This window comes from Podarcis vaucheri (genome assembly GCF_965113315.1).
Source record: "Podarcis vaucheri genome assembly, chromosome: 11".
In the NCBI taxonomy this organism is placed as follows: Eukaryota; Metazoa; Chordata; class Lepidosauria; order Squamata; family Lacertidae; genus Podarcis; species Podarcis vaucheri.
In genome coordinates this window covers 54,090,612-54,111,676 of record NC_138749.1, presented here as the reverse complement: position 1 = coordinate 54,111,676, position 21,065 = coordinate 54,090,612, and the positions used below count along the sequence as shown (strand labels likewise).

Sequence of the window (21,065 nt, the reverse complement as noted above, 5' to 3'; positions counted from 1 at the left end):
AAGTTCTTAACCTGAAGCACTATTTCTGGGTTAGCAGAGTCTGTAACCTGAAGCGTATGTAACTCGAGGTACCACTGTAGTTGTCCCTCTGAGACAAGACTATCTTCTTATGCATGATATGGGGAATAGGCTGCTGCATTACTGATAGTGGAATTGTAGGCAGTGCCAGGAGAGACAAAATATGGAGGCTTCTGATTGTTCAAAAAGGCAGATAGCTAATTTGTTCTGAATAAGTATGTTATGCACTTCAAGATCAGATAACTCTAATCACTTGAGCATCATTACTGATTCAATGAATCTATGTAGCCTTCCTGGCCCGGAAAAGTAGCAACCAAATCAATTGCCGGCCGTCTCGTTCAACATGTACTTCTAAACCTTGGACAAGCGAGGAAAGCCAAAAACTGTGATACGAATTTTGATGTTGTTTGATTAACTCTAGAGATGGATCAGAAATTTGTATGCCATAGGTATGACCAAACGAATGTGTAGAAGCTCATTATGTCTAAGCCGGAGTTCATTGCTCTACTCTAAGTCAGCCTGTAAAATGGAAGTACTGCTGTCTCTTCGTGAATGCTTTGCTAACACAGAAAAGTGCTGGGTTTACCGGGAAGGTAAGAGAAACCATGCGGCTGTTGTAACCCCAGGAGGATGCTGGAATCAGGCTGTTGCATATATTAACCTTAACTATTTGAAATGAAAGAGTGTGCACAGTCAGTTCGCCTCCCTAATCCAACAGCCAGTGTTTTGGATTTTAAAAACAATAATCTATTTTTAAAAACAAAAAACCTCATGTGGCATCTACTTGGCTGATGGAAAAAGGGTTTTTTTCTTTCTCTCTTCCCTGTCAATATCCCTCCTGCTTGCACAGTAGAGGGGTGTTTCTCCCCCCCCTCCTCCTCTGCAAAGATGACTCAGGAGTTTGCCCCCAAAGGGGGGGGGAGGGGGCCGTGTGATGGCCACTGGCCAAGAGAGGACCTTTGAGCAAGGGCGTCTTACCCATAGAGGCTAGTGGCGCGGGGTGCCAGGGCGCCAAGTTCTGGAGGGCGCCAGGGAAGAGGTGGAGGCTGGACGCGGCACCTCCCAGCATCAGCTTGCCACCCTCACCCGCCTCTGCCATGCCATGCCAAAGCAGCACCACGCCCGGAGCCTTCCATGAGATCATGAGATCTTGCTGAAATCTCATAAGATCTTACGGAGTGAGGGGAACTGAACACCAAATAGCACGGCCTTGGAGAAGAGAGACTCCAACTGTCAACAGAAAAGTCCTCTTCAGCGTGTCTTCAAAACAGTTTTGTGATTGGAGAACACATTGATGAAAGCCTTTGTAACATAACAAATCCCTGCTCCATTGAGAATACCTGCTGGACTCTTTTAGCCTCTCTCAAAGTAACTTCAACAACTTCTATTTAAAGCTCACAATAACAAGATTTTACATGCCACTTTTAGCCAATATAATCAAATGAAAAGCAACCATTTAACTCACTTGACAAAATACACTGTTACCTCTGACACATCAAACCCTCAATTTATCAAAGATTTTCTTTCTTTCTCTTGGGTTGATATGAAATATGCCACATTCAATTCAAATGGAGCATTTTTAAACGTAATTGCAGCCTTTGTCAAGCCTAAAAGCATATCATCACTGCAGCGTTGTCAAATGATTTTTACCATACTACACTGCTTAAGTGCAGTCTTCCCAATCAATGGATACGTACACATTACTGCTTCAAAAGGCAGCGAGGTTGTTTCATCTGCCTTGTGTCTCACGTTGTATTTGCATGTTGCTGTACACATCAAAGAGGGGACAGAGCTGTCTTCCCCCAATGCACATTAACAGTTTGGTTTCCCTGTGCCTGCAGACTCCTGAAGCTGCCATCTGGGCATGAGCAACACCTCAGCTTCGCTGCAAAGTGAATGTGGCTTATTTTTTTCAAATTGGACGGAAGCTGGTTTGAGGGAAAATGCATCAATCAGCAGTGTTTCTCGCAATTGATGGAGTAGATATAGATTGTGACTAACACCATGTGTTGTTGTTATTGTTGTTGTTTAGTCATTTAGTCGTGCCCGACTCTTCGTGACCCCATGGACCAGAGCACGCCAGGCACTCCTGTCTTCCACTGCCTCCCGCAGTTTGGTCAAACTCATGCTGGTAGCTTCAAGAACACTGTCCTACCATCTCGTCCTCTGTCGTCCCCTTCTCCTTGTGCCCTCCATCTTTCCCAACATCAGGGTCTTTTCCAGGGAGTCTTCTCTTCTCATGAGGTGGCCAAAGTATTGGAGCCTCAGCTTCACGATCTGTCCTTCCAGTGAGCACTCAGGGCTGATTTCCTTAAGAATGGAGAGGTTTGATCTTCTTGCAGTCCATGGGACTCTCAAGAGTCTCCTCCAGCACCATAATTCAAAAAAATTATGTACACCATGTATACACAGCTTCAAATGCTAGTGGCATGAGCACACTGGAGCCAGAGTAAATGGTAATATGTGCATAGCCTATGATATGTCTGGGAAATACTGTGCACAGTTCTGGACATACCGTAATTCAGGCGACGGGCCACAAATCAATGGAAGAGCATGTGCTTTGCTTTGATAAGGGTCCCAGCATCTCCAATTTAAAAAGGATCAAATAATGAGAAAGGCTCTGGAGAACAGCTGCCAGTCAGAGCAGACCATACTGTGCTAGATGGGGGAAGTTGCATGAGGTTTGAGGGAAATTTGCAGAAATAGGGGTGGCAGGATGAGAAGGTGCTGGAAGGCTGAAGTGAGGAAGAAGAGCTTGTGGATCCTTTAACTACTGTCCGGGAGCATCGTGAACAGACTGAGAAATGTGTGAAAGCTCGAGAACCATGGGTAGGCAAACTAAGGCCTGGGGGCCGGATCCAGCCCGCGGACGGTCTGGAATCAGTGTGTTTTTACATGAGTAGAATGTGTCCTTTTATTTAACATGCATCTCTGAGTTATTTGTGGGGTCTACCTGGTATTTTTACATGAGTGAAATGTGTGCTTTTATTTAACATGCATCTCTGGGTTATTTGTGGGGCATAGGAATTCGTTCTTCTTTTTTTCAAAATATAGTGCGGCCCCCCCACAAGGTCTGAGGGACAGTGGACCGGCCCCCTGCTGAAAAGGTTTGCTGACCCCTGGTTTATAGGAGTGAAGTGCTCAAGTGTCATCCAAGTCCCGTAAAGAGGAGAATTGTACAGAGAAACTCTTTGACTTCTTGCATGCCAAATACCACTGGGTGGCTCATAAACTCTTCAGCAAATTGAAATAAATGTTAATATAAGCCTGTGTCCTCCTCATGCATAGCTGATGAAAACCTGAGTCTGTTCAGTTTGAGTAAACATGAAGCTGTGCAGCTGTAATAGGAAAGTGAATGCAACTAGCTCTCTGGTAATTCGGACAGAATTTAAGAGTGGCCATCAGATGCATCTATGTTCTGTAGAAGATTTGTGGCAGCTAACAAAGTATTTCTGTAGATTTCTGGTATTAAAGATATTTCCTGTCAAATGTGAAAATGTTTGCTTGTTATTACAGCCAAGGCCTCTTAGCATACTCTGAGGTAAAACATTAAAACTTAGGCAATTTGGTATAATAATAATAATAATAATAATAATAATAATAATAATAATAATAATAATAATGTGGTGGATGGGCAATCAGTCCAACCTGATATATTACTATTTAATATTATTATTTATTAAATTTGTATACTGCCCTATAACTGCAGGCCTCAGGGCAGTTCACAACGTAAAATCACAATATAAATACACAAAATACACAATAAAAAGAAAAAGAAAAACAACCCAATAATGCCCCATCCCAGCACATTTTTAAAGGACATTTTCGTATGTTTATCTTCCTGTCTTACTGTCTTAAAAGAATGACAAAGAATGACAACGCAGAGATACATTGTAATGTGTATGGGTTGCTCGTGCGTAAGTTGCCGCCTCTCCAGGCTTTGTTGCCTTGCTAAACCTTTCAGTCTGGACAGCCCTTCACTTTGTGGCTGCCTCAGTCGCTAGCAGAATCCGTCAGTGGCGTTTCTTAAATCTTTTCCAACATAAAAGTTGTTTGACACCCCGTCTCCTCCTACTCTCTCTGCGCGGAAGTCTTCTGCGCAGGGTGGGCGTGGGTAGCGGAGGACCCGTGCTCTCCCCGCTGGTGTCCAGTGAAGAGTCCTGGAGCCCTCTCTCCGATTCCCCCATCGGCCCCCCTTTATCCCTGGTGTTGCGCTGATTTGCTTCCCCATCTGCGGAGCTGCCTCTCTCCCTGCTGGGCCCTTCTCCAGCATCATTTGAGAGCCTTCCCTCCGCCTCTAGCTCCGATGTCAGTTCCCTGACATACATGAAAGGGCAACTAACATGATAAAGAGTCTGGAACACCTCAGCGAGAAAAGGGTAAGTACCTTTTAATTTTTCTTTTAAAGGACAACTAAGGGAGGGCATGCTCGAGGTTTATAGAATTATGCACGTTTTAGGGAAAGTGATACTATTCACCCCGGATGCCAGAACCTGGGGTCACTGGATGAAATTTGTTGACAGTAGCTAGGACAGACAGAAGAGAGTACTTTTTCACACCGTCGACATAGTTGCCACAAGCTTGGGAATGCCACAGTTGCTTGCCATGTGATGCCATGGAGGAAATGCCTAGAAATGGCTGTTACCAATGCTGTCAAGCTTCAACTTTAGGACAAAGCTCCACCTCTACCCCACCCAGAGATGGAGCTAGGTGCTCTAGCATCCCAGAGGGCCGCCGCGCATGTCCCAGGGGGTGCATCGTCCACGGCATCTGGGGGCGGCGCGGCGATGTCAAAAAAAAACCCTCCGGGATTGTACCCGGAGCAGACCGCATCCACCACTCCCACCTTGCTCCACCTCTGGCCCCACCTCAGACAAATGAACAGCTGGGCCCACAAATGCAGCCGGATTGCTCACTAGCTTTTTTAAAAAGTAAATGAAATAACTCACATAACGAAGCAGATTTCCCCCAAAGACCATTAAGACCAGAGTCAAAAATTCCCCTAAATGCACCCACAGAACTCATGCCTCTCAAGAGCAGCTGTTGAGGGAAAACAATAGGGGAGGGCTGGCGAGGTTTGTTTGTTTGTTTCAGATACTTTGCATTTAAAAGTCCAAGGTGGTTAACCATTCAAATAAAAGTCAAAGTCTTTGGGGAACTTTCTGGCTCACCGCTGTTCACCGCTCAACCAGGTGAATCCTTGGCCTGTTTCATCAAGTCTCTTTCCAAGTTTCCATAGCTGCAGGCATGGAGTTTGTTTTATTTTATTTTCAGTGCTATACTAAGTTTGCACGGTTTTGCTCATGTCCTAATGCAGCTATAGCCATCCCAATAAATGTAATGCGATGTGCTGAAATCAGGAGGTAATTTCAGGGTAGAGTCTGAAATAGCTTGGCTCCGGTATCATAAACGCAAAGAGATATTTAACTTCTGCAGTGTGTTTAAGAATGCAGGATGTTAGCGTGCGTCCCCCTAGGAAAAGGGAAATTATCTAATAAAATAATGCAGACAGGCTATTGTTGACAATGATTCATCGACAGCTTGATTTATAATTCACTTTTCAGGCAATTTATCAGATTAATATTAAAAAGAATGATACATTTCCTTACTTTTCTAATGCGCTTTGGGCTATTCGTTGCTTCTCCTTTTTTTCCCGTTCTTTGTGCTTCTTAACCCGAATCTCCCACAATCCTCTGATGGCCGCAAAGTCTAATATGATCACCTGATGCCCCATGTTGCTGACATTAAGATTCTCCTGCAATAACAATTTTATTAACATGGCGTCATTATAAGGAAAAAGAAGCCGATGACTTAAAGGGTAAAAAGCAGATATTATAGTTAGGCATTGGCATACAACCCTTTCAGTCCTCATTTCATATGAGGACATGACAATCAAACCAAAACAGAAAATTATTAGAGTTATTATTTGCAATAGTTTTAATAATCCATATTCCTCTCTGTATTCATCACCTTCAGTCAGGGCCGTCTTTAGCATATGTGCTGCCGGGGTGCAAAGATCCACCCAGTGCCCCCAAATTTAGTTTAGCCACCCCCCAATTTTTTTGGGGGGGAGAACTCAAGGTTGTTGACCTTTTCGTGGGGAGGAAAATTGTTCACCTGTAATGACAACGCAGCGGAAATAAATGCTTTTATTTCCTAACTTGTCGGAAATATTTGATGCTATGGAGTAACAGAGCGACAGAGGAGAGGGGCTCCATTGCTTTTCACTGCCACCGATCAAGAGGGACTGTGCTGGTCCCGGGGGGGGGGGGTACCGTGCGGCATGGTCTGAGTCCGGTCCTGGGTTGAGGATCTGGACAAGGGCGAAGCGGGGTCCAAGGCAAGGAGCCGGGCGTGGTCAGGAACTGCAGAAGAGCAGGTCAGGGTGCTGGCAGGAACAGGTTTCCAGCGATGTTGCTCCCGCAACCTGGGACTGGGCTGACTGGCCTTTATCTCCTCTGGGGCCAGGGGCGGTCCCGGCACACAGGTGACTCGCCTCCCCTGGCCTTAAGGCGAGCACTCCTCCTCCGAGAGCTTACGGTAGTTCCCTCCGCCTCTCTGCCCTGAGTCTCTGCAGCTCTGGAGAGGCTGGAGGGTTACTGGACCCAGAGGCAGCCTCACCTTCCCCTGACAGGGCTGGGAGAGGCGCACCTGCAGGCAATGGGTCCTCAATCACCTTCGGAGCCAGAGTGGATTCATCTGGTGTCTGCTCCTGAGGATCCGGCACAGGTGCGGGCCCTTCAGATTCAAGCCCCTGCCCCGGCTCAGCCGGCCCTGGAGGCGGGGACTCCTGTGCAGGCTGGGATTCTTCAGGTTCAGCCTCTGAATCAGATTCCCAGGCCATCACAGGGACCAGTATACAGTAGGTATACATTTGCCACCCCTCATAATACATTTGGCACCCCCCAGAAATCGGCGCCTGGGTGCACCGCACCCCTGGGTAAAGACTTCAGTACTGTTTCCATCCTGCTGCAGTGTGGTTTCCACCAAATAATATGTTATTCATCTCTCTGTCCACTATTTAACATGGGTTACATAATTTATGAAACTTGTTACATAACCTACACTCATTTCAACGTAAAGGAAATCCCTTTTGAACTCTTCTGTGATCCAGAATCTCTCCCCATGGAACTCAGCTTTCATCTGGGGTCTTTGAAGCCGACTTTCTTAAAATCCATCGTCCAGCTATGTCTTTAGAACTTTTTTTGCATCTCTTTGAAGGGACATGGAGAGTGACCTCTCACAGTTTAACACTCTTTGCACTGAGCACCACTTTATAACTCTGTTAAATTTTGTAACTGATAGCAGTAAAGCACTTTTCTGGCTACAATTTTAAAAATTAGTGCCCCGCCCCATATATATATATACTGTATACAGTGGTACCTTGTTTCTCAAACGCCTTGGGACTCAAACAACTTGGAACCCAAACACTGCAAACCCGTTAGTAAGCGTTCCGGTTTGCAAACTTTTTTTGGAAGCTGAACATGTTCCGTTTTGAGTGTTACGCTTCTGAATTGACTGCCACACTTTCATTTAGACTGAGGTCTGTCTGTTTTTGCTATTTATTTTATGTTTTTGCGGCTTTTTTGTTTTGTTTTTGTGACTGTGTGAAACCCAGTTCAGCTACTGATTGATTGTGTGACTGTTTATTTCTTTCATTTTATGGATCAGCAGTCTCGTTCGATAGTAAAATTCATGTTAAACTGCTGTTTCAGGGGTTGCTTTTAAAAGTCTGGAACGGATTCATCTGTTTTGCATTACTTTCTATGGGAAAGCGTGCCTTGGTTTTGGAACGCTTTGGTTTTGGAATGGACTTATGGAATGGATTAAGTTTGAGAACCAAGGTACCACTGTATAATGAAAATAGGAGGGGCTGTAGCTCAGCGGTACAGCATCTGATTTGCATCCAGATGATTCCAGGTTCGATTCCCAGCATCCTCAGGTAGGGCCAGGAGAGAACACTGCCTGAAATTCTGAAGAGCTCATGCCACTCCATGTAGACTGTCCTGAGCTGGATAGATGAATGATCTACCTCAATATAAGGCAGCTTCCTATATTCTTATGGGTATGGTCAATGCCTGGGCAGGTGGCCTTCTGGAAACCACATGCATAAAGGTAAAGGGGACCCCTGACCATTAGGTCCAGTCATGACCGACTCTGGGGTTGCGGCGCTCATCTCGCTTTACTGGCCGAGGGAGCCAGCGTACAGCTTCTGGGTCATGTGGCCAGCATGACTAAGCCGCTTCTGGCGAACCAGAGCAGTGCACGGAAACGCCATTTACCTTCCCGCCAGAGCGGTACCTATTTATCTACTTGCACTTTGACGTGCTTTCGAACTGCTAGGTTGGCAGGAGCAGGGACCAAGCAACGGCCGCTTACCCCGTCGCGGGGATTCGAACCGCCGACCTTCTGATTGGCAAGTCCTAGGCTCTGTGGTTTAACCCACAGCGCCACCCACGTCCCTAACCACATGCATGCCCACACATAAATAGAAGGCAAGCTAGCACAGGAAGGGCTATGACTACCTTACTCCATCCTGCAAGGGACATTTTAGAGCAGTTTTCCCCAACCTGGTCTCTGCAGGTGTTTAGAATGGCAACTCCCATCAGCACCAAGCAGCATGGCCAGTGGTCAGGGATGATGGGAGTTGTAGTCCAAAAGTATAGAGGGCATGAGATTGGGGGAAGCTAGTGGGCATCCTCACGAGAAACTCAAGGGCACTCCCATAATGAAGACTAATTCTCGTGTCACTTCTGTATGATACGCTCCTACTGCATGGGAAAGGGCAGGTATAAATCACAAATGTGTACACCGACCTCCTCCAGTTACAAGCCTTTCATTTTGTTTTCTACCACCCGTGCTTCCACCTTCTGACTCATGTACAATTTATCACCTGCATCATCTCCCATAAATACCCAGCTCCGTGCTGGCAAAGGAAGCGCTCGCATTACGTATATGTGAATAAGGCATATTTGGATAAATCCTCCTTGCTTAGCTGCTCACGCTATGGGGGAAACTGTCAGAAAGCACCTTGCTGATTTATGACGCCTCCTCTCTGGGATGAGCTTTTCCACACACAGCTCACAGGATCTGGGTGGAAGGGCATTTAGCTGCAGTTTCTGCACGACTCTATGCTATATCTGTTGCTGGCGAAGCCCATCTTTCCTGAAGGCCGCCTGCTTCTGAATTATTTTTGAGGTCACAGGCCACCTTTCTGAGATGATACATCGTTGTTGTTTCACTCAGCTTTATGATCTATTACTCAGAGAGATCATGAAAGTTGGTCTCTTTGGCAATACACTATAAAAAGCAGAGTGTTTCGACCAGAGAAAAAAGACTCCAATACTGGGGAAAGGGGAGCTGATGACTAATTTACAACGGTATCGCCTGTGACAAGCTCCGTATGTTGGAGTCTATAGTAGCAGGTAATCCTGGCTTTGTTGTTGTTGTTGTTTAGTCATTTAGTCATGTCCGACTCTTCGTGACCCCCTGGACCAGAGCACGCCAGGCACTTCTGTCTTCCACTGCCTCCCGCAGTTTGGTCAAACTCATGCTGGTAGCTTCGAGAACACTATCCAGCCATCTCGTCCTCTGTTGTCCCCTTCTCCTTGTGCCTTCAATCTTTCCCAACATCAGGGTCTTTTCCAGGGAGTCTTCTCTTCTCATGAGGTGGCCAATGTATTGGAGTCTCAGCTTCAGGATCTGTCCTTCCAGTGAGCACTCAGGGCTGATTTCCTTAAGAATGGATAGGTTTGATCTTCTTGCAGTCCATGGGACTCTCAAGAGTCTCCTCCAGCACCAGAATTCAAAAGCATCAATTCTTCGGCAATCAGCCTTCTTTATGGTCCAGCTCTCACTTCCATACATCACTACTGGGAAAACCATAGCTTTTACTATACTGAACTTTGTTGGCAAGGTGAGGTCTCTACTTTTTAAGATGCTGTCTAGGTTTGTCATTGCTTTTCTCCCAAGAAGCAGGCGTCTTTTAATTTTGTGGCTGCTGTCACCATCTGCAGTGATCATGGAGCCCAAGAAAGTAAAATCTCTCACTGCCTCCATTTCTTCCCCTTCTATTTGCCAGGAGGTGATGGGACCAGTGGCCATGATCTTCATTTTTTTGATGTTGAGCTTCCGACCATATTTTGCGCTCTCCTCTTTCACCCTCAATAAAAGGTTCTTTAATTCCTCCTCACTTTCTGCCATCAAGGTTGTGTCATCTGCATATCTGAGGTTGTTGATATTTCTTCCGGCAAACTTAATTCCGGCATGGGATTCATCCAGCCCAGCCTTTCGCATGATGAATTCTGCATATAAGTTAAATAAGCAGGGAGACAATATACAGCCTTGTCGTACTCCTTTCCCAATTTTGAACCAATCAGTTGTTCCATATCCTAGCTTTTGCAATACCTATTTACACATGGAGAATTTAGTGGGCCTGAATCAATATGCTTGTGTTTAACAGATTGAGCTAAAATCATGCCAGTGCCTCTCCAATGGCTACCTCAGATTTACAAAAGGAATGAGTCAATGCATCAGCCATAACTCAGGGTTGCTGCAAAATCCCTTTCTGCTTTCCAGAGCATTTTCAAAGCAGCTGCTACCATCTGCACAACGGCCAGATCTGGAGCTGCTTTTTTTATTATTCAACAGTCACTGCGTGCCACATTAGTGTTACTTATATTTCCAACATTATTCACAGTTTCAGGCTTCAGAAATGGATTTTTTATTATTTGCACGTCTCATCGGTCCTGGTTTCCTGGTTTGCTTTATGTATTTGTTTTGTGGAAACCAATACAATTTACATATTTCCCCTCCATTTATTTTACTTTTACAAGGAAGCCTGCAGACCCAGTTCTGCCAGAGATGGTAGGTGTGCTGAGGTTCGACTGAATCTAATGTGCACGGTTAACACATTCTCAAGATGAATCTTCTGTTGAAATGTAGTTTTCGCAAACTGTACGTCATCGCAGCACTCATTAACTAAAAGCTCATCTAGGCTTCCTTTTGTGCTGTGTTTCAAGGCACAGATCCACACTTTAAAGCTCTGTGTCTGAGCTCTTCCCTCCTGTCCCAGCACTTTTCCCATGAAAACTCACTCTGTGCCTTAGAAAACATAGATTTGATAGGTCTCTAAGTATCATGCTTCAGCCTTTTCCACAACATTCCTCTGGTGTTCCTTTCTTCCTCCACCTAGAGCTACCATACGTCCAGATTTTCCTGAACATTACTCAGATTTCAAAAGCGGAATTGACGTCCAAAGGGGGATTTCCAAAAGGTGGCGCTTAGGCAAGTCAATTGAAAAATAGCCTTTTTGTAAAAAAAAATTTTGGGGGGTCCTTTAAAAAGCTCAACAATATCGAGGTCTTTTTGAAATATGGCAACCCTGGCTTCCCAGAAAAGTTTGAGTCTGCTCTCAGTGCCAGCCTGAAGCACAGCAGCAAATGCCCACAACATGGTTTGACATGAAGTGCATAACAGTCACAGTCCTGTGTCTCATGTGAATATATCTGATTTGTTGCTTGTGGCTGCGATGTGATCATGGCTCCCTGTCATAGTGGCAATGTATGCAAGCAGTAGGCACATGGGTTGTGTCAGTTAAACACTTTACAGTGGTACCTTGGTTCTCAAACTTAATCTGTTCCAAAAGTCTGTTCCAAAACCAAGGCACACTTTCCCATAGAAAGTAATGCAAAACGGATTAATCCGTTCCAGACTTTTAAAAACAACTGAAAACAGCAATTTAACATGAATGTTACTATCTAACGAGACCATTGATCCATAAAATAAAAGCAATAATCAATGTACCGTACTATAAAATAAATGAGACGGTATTGTAGATTATAAAAATCAAATTTTTTTTCTTACCTGAAACTGATGGTGGTCATTGTTTGGATGGGGGGCTTTTATCCGTTTCCAAAATCACACAATCAATCAATCAGTAGCTGAACTGGGATCCACACAGTCACAAAAGAAATTTAGCCGAAAAAGCCTCAAAAACAAAAATGCAAAATAAATAGCAAAGACAAAAGCGCCAGAAACAGTGGTACCCTGGTTCTCAAACTTCATCCGTTCCAAAAGTCAAATGGACTTCCGAAATGTTTGAAAACCAAGGCGCAGCTTCTGAGTGGTGCAGGAGCCCCAGAAACAATAGCTGACAATCGCATCAGACATTCGGCTTCTGAAAAACGATTGAAACGTTTTCAGTGTTTGGGAAGCAAAGCGTTTGAGAACCAAGGCACCACTGTACAAACTAGCACCAAATCTCCATTGGGTAGGATTGCCACATTTGTTCTGGCAAAATACAGGGCAGGGCAGTTGGGGGCGATTTTTTTCTTCTTCATCTGGTGCTGAAGTGACTTCAACGCAATCCATTACAATCTATTGCGGCCTAACAGGATGGCCCCTCGGGAATTTGTCACACACACACATGCGCGCGCACATACACATGAATTTGTAAATCTATCTGTGCTTGGCTACCCAGAGTTTAAATGGATTACCTTTCACACACCCTTTAAAACACATGCATTTGGGCAGGATCCCTAACTTGGCAGAGAGAGAGACAGAGAGAGAAGACCTGAAATACAGGACAAAACTGTATCAATACAGGACGTAGCATTTTGAATTGAAATACAGGACAATCCTGTATTATATAGGACAGGTGCCAACCCTACATTTGGGACCACCAGTTCTGGAAAGGACGGTAGTGACATCCTCTGGGATATACAGTGGTACCTCAGGTTACATACGCTTCAGGTTACATACGCTTCAGGTTACAGACTCCGCTAACCCAGAAATAGTGCTTCAGGTTAAGAACTTTGCTTCAGGATGAGAACAGTAATCGTGCTCTGGCGGCGCGGCAGCAGCAGGAGGCCCCATTAGCTAAAGTGGTGCTTCAGGTTAAGAACAGTTTCAGGTTAGGTACGGACCTCTGGAACAAATTAAGTACTTAACCCAAGGTACCACTATATGTCATGGTTGCAACTTGACAGGGTTCTAATGGAGAGAGGCCCCTCGCCATTGTGTGAGCTTGTCTCTTTTCCCGCTCTTTTAGCTGTAGCGGCCATTTTGTGTTATGCCAGGCCCCCAAAGCAGCCAATCTTTCATTTGCACCCAGGGCACTTTCACAAAATTCCAGGTATGCCCACTGGCCCCCAAAGGTGAGCAACACATCACCTGTGGATACTTGTCATTTTCCTCAAACACACAGTAGGCCGGGCTAGACTTTCATAATACGGCGCCGTATGCAAGACTATAATTTGGTTCCCACAAATTAATCTTCTCAATTACGGACAGTTTCTGTTTTGCACCCTCTCAGCTCGGCGCCCTGTGTAAGGGAATCGCCTAGTAAAGTAAAGGTACCCCTGCCCGTACGGGCCAGTCGTGTCCGACTCTAGGGTTGCGTGCTCATCTCGCCCTAGAGGCCGTGAGCCGGCGCCGTCCGAAGACACTTCCGGGTCACGTGGCCAGCGTGACGAAGCTGCAGCTGGTGAGCCGGCAACAGCACAGCACACGGAAACGCCGTTTACCTTCCTGCTATAAAGCAGTACCTATTTATCTACTTGCACTTAAGAGTGCTTTCGAACTGCTAGGTGGGCAGGAGCTGGGACCGAACGACGGGAGCTCACCCGCCGCGGGGATTCGAACCACCGACCTTCTGATCGGCAAGTCCTAGGCTCTGTAGTTTTACCCACAGCGCCACCCACGTCCCTTAAGGGAATCGCCTGCAGCACCCTAAATCCAGTAGGGTTTGTATTCTATAACTCATCAAAAGAAATTATCTTATCGAGAAGGTTCTGTTTTATTGCTGTATTCTTTTCCCACAAAGTCTAAGCTCCTCTTGGGATGTTCATTAATTACGTCTTTAATTATGGATTAATTAGTAGTCAATTGAAAGTACTTTTTGTACTTCCCCTGCTCTCATAGCACTAATGTGTTTCCCATCGAACTTGATGGATGCTACTGTAGCTACACGCGGAGAGGGACTTATTGCAGATGTATTCCCCTTTCTCTTCACTGAGATGCCCAAACCATTCCGCAGACAGATTCCTCCTTCTGTCATGTGGCTGAAGCTCCTTCCTTCCTTGCTGACTTTACTTCATCTTTCTCATCTTTATTTTATTGCCACAATATCAGTGTTTCATGAATAATTATCATAATTACAATGAATGGTTTGATAGCAGCTTAGGAGCATCTAAGACTGTCGTATGCTGCGTCAGCCCATTGGCCTCTCTCATTCACTGAGTCTCCAACGACTGGCAACAGCTCTCCAAGGTTTCAGACAAGGTTCTCTCCCAACCATACCAGAAACAGAGGGTGTCTGCAGGAAAACATGATCTGCCACTGAGCTCCAGTCCTTCCCCACTATGCCTAGTCCTCACTCAAATAACAGGCGTGAGGAGCCAGGCCAGAGTCCATACCATTCACCTTTTTCGGATCCGAAACTGTGGAAAGTCAATTTGAAATTTACAGATTGCATATTATTGAGAGAGAATTATATGAAAATGATGTAGAGATGGTATATATCTCTGGTTAAATTGGCAAAAATGTATAAAAATGAAAAGAAAGAGTGTTGGAGGTATGAAGTGGAAGGTACATTTTATCATATGTGGTGGGATTGAAAAAAGGTACAAGTCTATTGGGAAGTGATATATAATGAGTTGAAGAAAATGTTGAAAATAACTTTTGCAAAAAAAACCCAGAAGCCTTTCTACTAGGCATTTTAGGTCAAGATATACCAAAAGAAAAGAGGACTCTATTTAAGTATGCCACTACAGCTGCGAGAATGCTGATTGCACAAAACTGGAAGACTGGAGAAATACCAACTAAAGAACAATGGCAAGAGAAGTTGATGAACTATGCAGAGCTGGCAAAAATGACACTCAGACTACGAGAAAAAGACAACAGTGACTTTGAAAAAGAATGGGAACCATTTATATTATATCTGCAGAAACAAAGAAAGTCTGTAGACTTGATGGCAGGATTTAAATAAACATTCACATCATTAGTATTAGAAAGTGTGTAGAAGATAGGGAAATAATATGGTGTAATTATTTTCATTTTTATGTTTTTAGGTTAGATGTTATTGTATAAAGTATACTATTATTATTTTTTCTTTTAGGAAGTAGCAAGGTGGGTGAAAGGGGAAACAAACCAGAAGTGGAAGTTGGGGGAAGCCTAGGAGAGGAGGGAAGAAGGAATGAATAGAAAATGTTATGGATATGAGATGTATGTAATGAATGAAAAGGAAAACTGAATAAAAAATTAATTTTAAAAAAAGGAAAACTCAAAAAAACCAAACTTTTTCAGATCCAAAACTGGATCCTGTGCCTCATCTCTCACGACCCACACTGTATTCAAGCCTTGAAAGGGCCATAGCTCAGTGATAGAGCATCTGTTTTGCATGCAAAAGGTCCCAGCTTCCATCTCCACCATCTCCAAGTAGGTCTGGGAACATTCCCAGCCTAAACCCTGGACAGCCATGACCAGTCAGCATAGACAATATTGATCTTGATGCCTATGGGAAACCCACATTAGCAGGACATGAAAGCAATAGTCCTCTCCTCCGGCTGTTCTCCAGAAACTGAGGCATGTTGCCTCCGAACCTGGAGCACCTGATAACCCTATCTTCCACATCTGCCTCCAGCCTTAATATTTACTCCCTGGAGGTATTTCGCTTTTCAACTAACATGCATGCTCTTCTTACAGCGATGGGCGCCAGGTGATAACGTGTTCATCTGCAACGTAACCTTTTGATCTGCAGCAACACTTTCTCACACACAGATGTCTCTCAGCTTACCAGATCTGCTCTACGTCCATTAGATACCTGGCACGTGGCCTTCAGAAGCAGACGTTCTATAACTCTTTTAAACATCACTCAAGATCCTGACACGCAATGAAGATAAATAGCCAATCTCCCAAAACTCTTTTTTTTAATATAGTAAATCATTTTCACTCCAACCTATGCCCTTCAGATAGAATAGTACAGTTTTTAGGAGGCAGGGGTTGTTTTGTTTTCCACAGTGGAGACATAGAGAGTACTAGTAACTGCAGTCAAGTATGCTTTAATTAAAACCAAAAAACCTCTCATTATATACATTGCAAGTTCAGGTCGGTGTAATGAATGTGTTCAGTTAGCTTATCATTGTATATGAAACACCAGGTGTACCTGAAAACCATAATGTTTCAGGCTTAAACTTTATATATATAATTTATATCTTTCTTTCTTTCTTAATTTCTCTTTCTGTCTCTCTCTCTCTCTCTCACGCGAACACACACATTTTGGCAGGCACTAAAACACAACTAGCACCATCAATCATCACTGATGACTTTGCATGTTTGATCCCCAGCAGATCAGAAGCACTGTAATCTCAAGAGCCAGCAAAACAGTCGGCCACTTACCTACACCTAAGAGCACTATTGTTCTGAGCTCCTCGGTGTACCTGTGTGGCAAGAAAACTGGAAACTCTGAGGTTGTTTACAGCGACAACATAGCCCTTGGTCAGCCCAGTATCTCTGTTTGTTTAAACCTGCCAGCGTGACTGGCCTTCCAGATTTGCTAATGTTCTATATTTGTAATGTGCTAACATGATCTGCGGTTCGAAAGCAGCCATGGACATGATAGAATATCAGCCCTGCAAAGCTCTGTTCAGATAAAAGAAATGAACTTTTAATAGGCTAAGCATCTTAACAGCACTTCGGCGAGGGTGATAAAAACAACATTCCTTTGACCTGTAGTCCCAGCGTTATTTAAAATCACACAGAGGTGCCAGAGTGTTATTCCAGGAAGAAAGAAGCCAAGTTGGTTTTTTTCTGGTTTTTTGATACGCTGTTAGAATTAAATTAATTTCCTTCAGTCTGGAGACCTCTTAATAAAATACGAAAATGAGAAAGAGAACTGAAAGTACCTGCAGCTGTCATGGCTACAGGGTGACCTGAGTGGTGTTGCAGAGCAGGAGCTGGGGAGAGGGACCTAGTCACAAAACAGTCTGGCCAGACACGCTCCCTGTTTAGAGGAAAAGGTGCCACTGCCCTTCTGAACTTGGCAGGTTCTGTGCTTCCTGATATAGTCGCAAAGAGAGCTCTCAGGAACAGGTCCAACTTTTATTTCCTGGCAGGCCTTCATCTGTGAGACAGCCACTTTGAAATGTATGTGAAGTACTGTAGCTGTGCCAGGAAGCACACAAGGACTCTCAGTAAACAGGTTGCCGGGGCTGTAACAGAAGACTGTTGCAGAAGGCTGCCACCGTTGTCTGTGTGCTGAAGCGCCGAGCTTTTGCCCACTGCACAACAGGCAGAAAAGAAAGGGGTTTGAAATGAACTTGGGGAAAAACCAGATTTGGAAAGACAAAGTTTGGATTGATTTGGAAATGGGGGGTTGGACTGACCCCCCTATGCAGGGATGTTTGGACTTTCCGAGTCTGGCAATGGGCCGTCAGAGGTTTGGAGCTGTTGGGACTTTCAATCTTGGAGGGAATTTGAAACATGTCTTAAAATACCACATGGAGTCTAGTCTGGACTATGAGAAAGGGGCTGATTTGTTGAAAAGGGCCAAAAACACTACCAAGCTGGAGCTCCCACAAGTGAAAGGAAAATATGAAGAAGGGCTGCGGAAGGGACATGGAAGAGATTTGAAGGCCTCGGACATAAGATCACCAGGTTAATGTGCCAGACTAAAGGGATAAAAAGGACTGACAATCCCGGGACCGGGGGGAGGGGACGCTGGAAGAAGATTGGATTGTTTTTATTCTCTTTTTTATCATCAGTAATGTTTTATGAACATTGGAAAAATGTTGAAATGAAATTACTTGGCTCTTGTAAAAATGTTTAAAGAATTAGGTAAAAAGGTAATGGTTATGAGAAGCTGGTAAAAATAAGATTTAAGTCTTAAGTTTTAAGGTTTTTTATAAGATTAGATGAAAATAGAGTAAGGTATTGTAATGACAGAATATTATGAATTATGGAAAGGGTTTGCTGTGACAGTTATTAATCAAGATACAAGAGATGGGAGGAGGAGGAGGTCATGGAAAGAAGGTAAAAAAAGTGGAGAATTTGAAAGTGATGGGGTTTTTTTCTTTTTCTGCTTTTGTCTTTTTTCTTTGTAATTTTGTCTTTTTTCTTTGTAATTTTTAAAAAATTCTTTTTTTCAATAAATATCATTATAAAAAAAAAGAAAGGGGTTTTGCCTCCTCCGTCACTGCATTTCTTTGCAGAGGAAAGTTGCAGCTGCTGATTTCAGCTTCTTAAAGGTGGACCCCTGATCACTAGGTCCAGTCACGGACGACTCTGGGGTTGCAGTGCTCATCTCACTTTATTGGCCGAGGGAGCCGGCGTACAGCTTCTGGGTCATGTGGCCAGCATGACTAAGCCGCTTCTGGCGAACCAGAGCAGTGCACGGAAACACCATTTACCTTCCCGCCGGAGTGGTAACTATTTATCTACTAGCACTTTGACGTCCTTTCGAACTGCTAGGGTTATGTACTGAGTTGAATAGGATTCAAACTGCAGCAGTCTGATTGGTCCTAGAACAATAGGATCCAAAATGCAGCAGTCTGATTGGTCCTAGAACAATAGAATTCAGAATGCAGCAGTCTGATTGGTCCTAGAACAATGCAGTAGTATGACTGGTCGGCAGGAGCCACCCAATCCAGCTCTAGATAGAAGTGAATCCACAACCTGATTGGCCTACAGGAGAGAAGTCCGGAATTAGCCAATCACGTGCAGCCCATTGTGTAAATAATGTATATAAAGCAGATACTTTGAGGGGACTTTCATTCCTCCTCACCACTATGAGCTGAATAAAGACCATGAAATCACTTTGCGACTCTGAGTATATTTCAGCTAGGTTGGCAGGAGCAGGGACCGAGCAATGGGAGCTCACCCCATCTTGGGGATTCGAACCACTGACCTTCTGATTGGCAAGCCCTGGGCTCTGTGGTTTAACCCACAGCGCCACCCACGTCCCTTTCAGCTTCTTATTCAGCTGTAAAACAGCCCAAAATAGGCACAGTGCCACGCATGCAATTAGCACTTGTATGAATTGCTGTTTTTAAAGTCATTAGGAAACCCGAGGCCCCACAATATAGATTGGGAACCCAGCATGAAGGTTACAGGGAGCTTTAACCCTCCGATCCCCACTGTGTTCCCCATCTCCCATGTCTGCTATTGGCAATAGAATCAGTTACTCTGAGCATAGTAGTGAGAATGTCACCAACCACCAGCTAACCTTTGGCCTCTTTCATTAGAGAAGGAGCCGAACATACGAGGAGGCCATTGGTGTCACATCAAATTCTAGCCTTTCATCCCAATCAACTCAGTAAATCAGCTGAAATGTCTTCCACTGGATCATGGCTTCTGTGCATTCCCCTCTTCCACAGCAACATGAATCAATATGAGCCACTTACTACACAAGGCTAAAAGGTCATTCTGGTTTTTATTTTTTAGAAGGCTCAGATGCAAGTTTCTAGCCTTCATGTTTGCAGAGGTAAGTTTGATGGTTGTGCGTCTGAAGGATTCAGTAACCCAGGAGGCAAAGGGTGGCGGGGGAGGAGAGAAGCTCATTTGCAGATCTCGTTATTTTTGTTTATTTCTTGATTTCTAAGGGTTGATTTATTATTTTGAACATTCAGACAGTCTGGGTCAGCCGAGGAACTATGATTATGGTTTCAAAGCTGAGCTTTCAAATTACTCAAAATGTACAAAGGTCATATTGCCTCAAATGAGCTTTTCTCATGTATATTTGAGAGTGAGCACTTTACTCTGGCGACTGAATGTAAACGGAGACGAATGATAATGCACCACTTCAGAAATTGCACAGAGAGCATCGCACTGTCAACTATATTATGCTACTGATAAAGTTCCGTGATTACAGGATTGATTGATTGATTTTTGTCAACATAACACAGCAAACTAGTTTTATGTTCTGCTTTCACTATGATTAACTATAAATCCAAGTCCAGCATTTTAAGCAATGAATTTTGAATTTGAGTCAAAAGGCAGGGGAGGGAGATCACAGATAATAGGATGGTCAATGTTTCAGTCAGCTTTTTTTTGCTGTGCCTTTCACAATGGCTCTATAAGTAGGAGTTCTCAGGGAAAGCCTTTCTCAGCAGAAAGAGAAATGTCATCACCTGACTGTCAAGCTACATTGAAAAGCACTGTTGCAGCTGATTGAAAAGTCAGCAATCCACAGACTAAGCTTCCAAAGAATGTCCCTGATCATTATGATTACCTCACTAATTGCTGCGAAAATAAAGGTAAAGGTAAAGGACCCCTGGACAGTTAAGTCCAGTCAAAGGTGACTATGGGGTGCAGCGCTCATCCTGCTCTCATGCCGAGGGAGCCACCATTTGTCCACAGACAGCTTTCCAAGTCATGTGGCCAGCAGGATTAAACCACTTCTGGTGCAACGGGACACCGTGACGGAAACCAGAGCGCACAGAAATGCCGTTTACCTTCCCGCCGCAGCGGTACTTCTTTATCTAGTTGCACTGGTGTGCTTTTGAACTGCTAGGTTGGCAGGAGCTGGGACAAAGCAACAGGAGCTCACTCCATCGAGGGGATTCGAACAGCCAATCTTTTGATTGGGAAGCCCAAGAGGCTTAATGGTTTAACAAGCACACAATCACTGATAGGTCCACTTGCCATTGTGAGACTCAAAACAATGAAGATGATGCCTCCCCACCTGTTGCCATTGGCTGTGGGTTTCTTGTGCTGTCACAAAAGCACTTGGCAACTGAGTGGATATAAAGGCAGGACAATGGGGAAAGCCCTTTTCTATTTCCAGCAGGACACACCTGGCAATGGATGTGACAATCAGCACTGCCCAGGTTTCTTCCACTTGGAGGAGGCAAAGTGGTGAATGGAAGGAGGCAATCCTCTGGCAGTGGGATGCTAGGGAGTGATAATAAGGCAAGTTTGCTTGCTTGAAGGTATCTGTGATTAGAAGCTGGCGGATGTCTCATGATGGACCTAACAGTAGCTTCTGGCACCTTTTGGACCTCCATCTCTAATGTCTGAGGTAAAGGTAAAGGGACCCCAGACCGTTAGTT

General features: G+C 44.4%; 1 protein-coding gene and 1 pseudogene across 3 annotated transcripts in view; one reads left to right on the top strand and one right to left on the bottom strand.

The window, feature by feature from the left end:
• The window catches only part of LRRC2 (leucine rich repeat containing 2), a 100,247-nt gene extending 83,240 nt beyond the window's left edge, over positions 1-17,007 (bottom strand). The window contains exons 1-2 of one of the 2 annotated variants that reach the window (XM_082241650.1): positions 16,923-17,007; positions 5,628-5,773 (exon numbers count right to left, since the gene is read on the bottom strand). In XM_082241650.1, coding sequence (XP_082097776.1) covers positions 5,628-5,752 — 125 coding nt within the window. In that variant the 5' untranslated portion in view covers positions 5,753-5,773; positions 16,923-17,007. Of the gene's footprint in view, positions 1-5,627; positions 5,774-16,416; positions 16,573-16,922 lie in introns of those variants that run through there. The other variant, XM_082241649.1, reaches the window with a different exon arrangement.
• LOC309542633 (cytochrome b-c1 complex subunit 6, mitochondrial pseudogene) lies at positions 2,448-3,378 on the top strand (annotated as a pseudogene). Its single transcript has 3 exons — positions 2,448-2,467; positions 2,760-2,847; positions 3,176-3,378. The product of its transcript is annotated as a cytochrome b-c1 complex subunit 6, mitochondrial pseudogene (transcript).
• Positions 17,008-21,065: the final 4,058 nt, after the last annotated feature.